General features: G+C 44.5%; 1 protein-coding gene across 1 annotated transcript in view; it reads left to right on the top strand.

The window, feature by feature from the left end:
• Window positions 1-2,764, top strand: part of STARD9 (StAR related lipid transfer domain containing 9) — a 119,158-nt gene that overhangs the window by 87,580 nt on the left and 28,814 nt on the right. Inside the window, exons 17-20 of the mRNA XM_027775789.1 lie at window positions 18-69; window positions 399-536; window positions 2,119-2,201; window positions 2,377-2,480. Coding sequence (XP_027631590.1) covers window positions 18-69; window positions 399-536; window positions 2,119-2,201; window positions 2,377-2,480 — 377 coding nt within the window. The remainder of the gene's footprint in view (window positions 1-17; window positions 70-398; window positions 537-2,118; window positions 2,202-2,376; window positions 2,481-2,764) is intronic.

Raw genomic sequence — 2,764 nt, 5'->3', positions numbered from 1 at the left:
CTCTTTCCCCCCTTTAGGAGGGCACGACAAAAATAGGAAGGATTGACTCAGACCAGGAACAGGACATTGGTAAGTGACAGTTCACGTGGGTCTGACTTTTGTTGGCAACTATGTCTAAAAGGTTTCTTCAGAGGAATCTGATGATGTTCTGAGAGGAAGGGAATCTTTGAGGTATTAAGTGTCTGTTTCTATTTCTGGCAGTAGGTTTAGGCCTGGCACATGATAGGAGACTCATAGGATTGAAGGATTTCAAGTCTGGGCAGTTTTAGGTGGTGGCTTTTGCTCTTGGTGTAGGATGCGCGATCTTTCAGATGTTAGATTCTGATCTCACAGAAAGACTGGATGGGGTGTTTGTCTGGATTATTTCTCTACCCAAGTAACCACCATTTATTGTGAAGTCCTTCAGGGCCAGTGGATCGAGAGAGACCATTGCACTATCACGAGCGCCTGTGGGGTGGTGGTTCTCCGGCCTGTCCAGGGTGCCCGCTGTACGGTCAATGGCCGCGAGGTCACTGCCTCCTGCCGTCTGACACAAGGTAGGATTGTCTATAACCCTGTTGTTGTCAGAATGAGTGAGGGTCCAGCTCCAAGTATATAGGCCCAGAAATCTCAAAGAAACAGGCATTAAAAATGGATTCAGGGGCAGGACCAGCAGATGGCATAATGGTCATGTCACTGGATTCCCATGTAGTCAACTGGTTTGAGTTCGGGATACGGCAGCTTAAAATTCATGCCAGGTGTGTGTGATGTGTGCTCAATGGAGAAGGGATGTAGTTTGGCCATCCCCTCTGGGGATGATTTCTCATTTTCTCTCTCTCTCTCTCTCTCTCTCCCTGTCTCTCCAGTGAGTGTATGTGCCTTATATAAAAATCTCTCTCTAAAAAAAAAAAAAAAAAAAGAATGGATCAGGGGCAGATAGTAGCACAGTGATAAAATGCAATAAACTGAGACCAGCAGATGGTATCGCTATTATATTGCTGAACTCTCACCTGGGCAATTGTGGTTTGAGGCTCAGACCTGGTGGCTTGAAACTCACACTGGGCACATGTGCATGCATGCCCAAAATCCTAAGAAGAGAACAGAGAAAGGATTGCATTATGGCAATCCACTCTGGGGGATGATTTTTCTCTTTCTGTCTCTGGTGAGTGCATACACCGTATAGCAAAAATCTCTCTCTCAAAAAAAAAAAAAAATGTGATGCACTATGAGACAGTCCCATGTGAGAAAGTTCCTGGTTCAAGTCTGGAGACCTCCCTGAGTACACCAGACATGTGCTTGCCCATGATCCAAGGCTGACTGAAGGCTCAGGGTGGATCATGGCACTAAGACTCTGTCGGGGATACTGTCTTTCTTTCTTGAACACTTCTTTTTTTTAAGAAGACAGGTCACTTAGCCTCTGCACCAGATATCTGAAAATTTCCTAATATGATCCTCTTCTGATAAACAAGACTTAATTCCAGGGCCCAGAATAGAGAATGAGTTTCTGAAAATTTTGTCTGTGTTTGTTAGCTCTGTGTCTTTGGGAGACTCTCTGAATCTCAGTATCCTCATCTGGGAGCCAGCAGGTGGCATTGTGGTTGGGGCAATGGACTCCCCATGACTGACCGGTTCTAGTACCAGACCTGGTGGCTTGCTTTCTCACTTTCTTTCTCACTCTGGTCAAATTAATGATGGTAATAATGATAAATAAAATTGAGTGAATAATTCTTTTATTAAAAATCCTCTCCTGTAAAAAGGAGATAATAATAGTATAAGAATCGAATGAACTTTAACCGCGTGAGGTTCTTAACAGTGTACTTGGTGTTGTCACTATTACTGTCACTCTCACTACTCTTCAATTTCTGTCTGTCCTTTGAGACTGAGCTTAGATTCTTCCTCTTCCACAATACTTTCCCTGGCAACTCCACCTGGTACTCCTCTTGCTTTCCTGCAGGATACCAGAGCTCCTCCTGTTTATTAATTCAATACATATGCTGTGATGTCTATAATTAATACATATCCACTCAGCTCAATACCAACTTACTGAGGGCATGACTTTGTCTCACAGAACAGTGCCCTGCATGCAGTGTGCGCTTAAATCATGAACTGTCAATTGAACTCTCTTTGTCTCTGCCACAGGAGCTGTTATAACCCTGGGGAAAGCACAGAAGTTCCGATTCAACCACCCAGCAGAGGCCGCAATTCTGCGGCAGCGAAGGCAGGTTAGTGCAGCTGTGTTTTCTGGATTGCTGTCACTGCCCTGTTTCTGCTTTTTAGGGGAGATGCTTGAGCTTTGTCTGCTTCTGATGGGCTAGGGGTAAGGACAACCCTGAGTGTACCAGACATGTGCTTGCCCATGGTCCAAGCATCCTCACTGTGCTTTCTTTCTTTTTCCAGGTTGGAGAGGCTGTTGGTGGCAGTGGCTCTTTGGAATGGCTAGACTTGGATGGAGATGTCACTGCTTCCCGGCTGGGTCTCTGTCCTTTACTTTGGAAGGAAAGGTGAGAAACAGCTGCTAAGACCAATGTGGAACTTACTGGATTTGCATCTTAGTCCATTACAACATGGAGCAGGATTAGTGTAGCAGCCAAGGTCTGAGTGAGACCTGCTCTGAACTGACTTGAGAAGTGATTTGAAGATGCTTAGCTAGCTGCTGAGTTTGTAGCTGGCAGGGAGCCCTTACTCGTTGCGTCTTTGATAATTCATCTTTCTTTTTTCTTTTTCTATTTTTTTTTTTTTTTTTTTTTTTTTGGGTAAGGGTTTTTTTTTCCCTGTGCTTCAATCA

The sequence above is a fragment of the Tupaia chinensis genome, unplaced genomic scaffold (genome assembly GCF_000334495.1).
Source record: "Tupaia chinensis unplaced genomic scaffold, TupChi_1.0 Scaffold000605_1, whole genome shotgun sequence".
NCBI lineage: Eukaryota > Metazoa > Chordata > Mammalia > Scandentia > Tupaiidae > Tupaia > Tupaia belangeri.
Note: the sequence above shows the minus strand (reverse complement) of the source record. Positions and strands in the feature narration are given on the sequence as shown.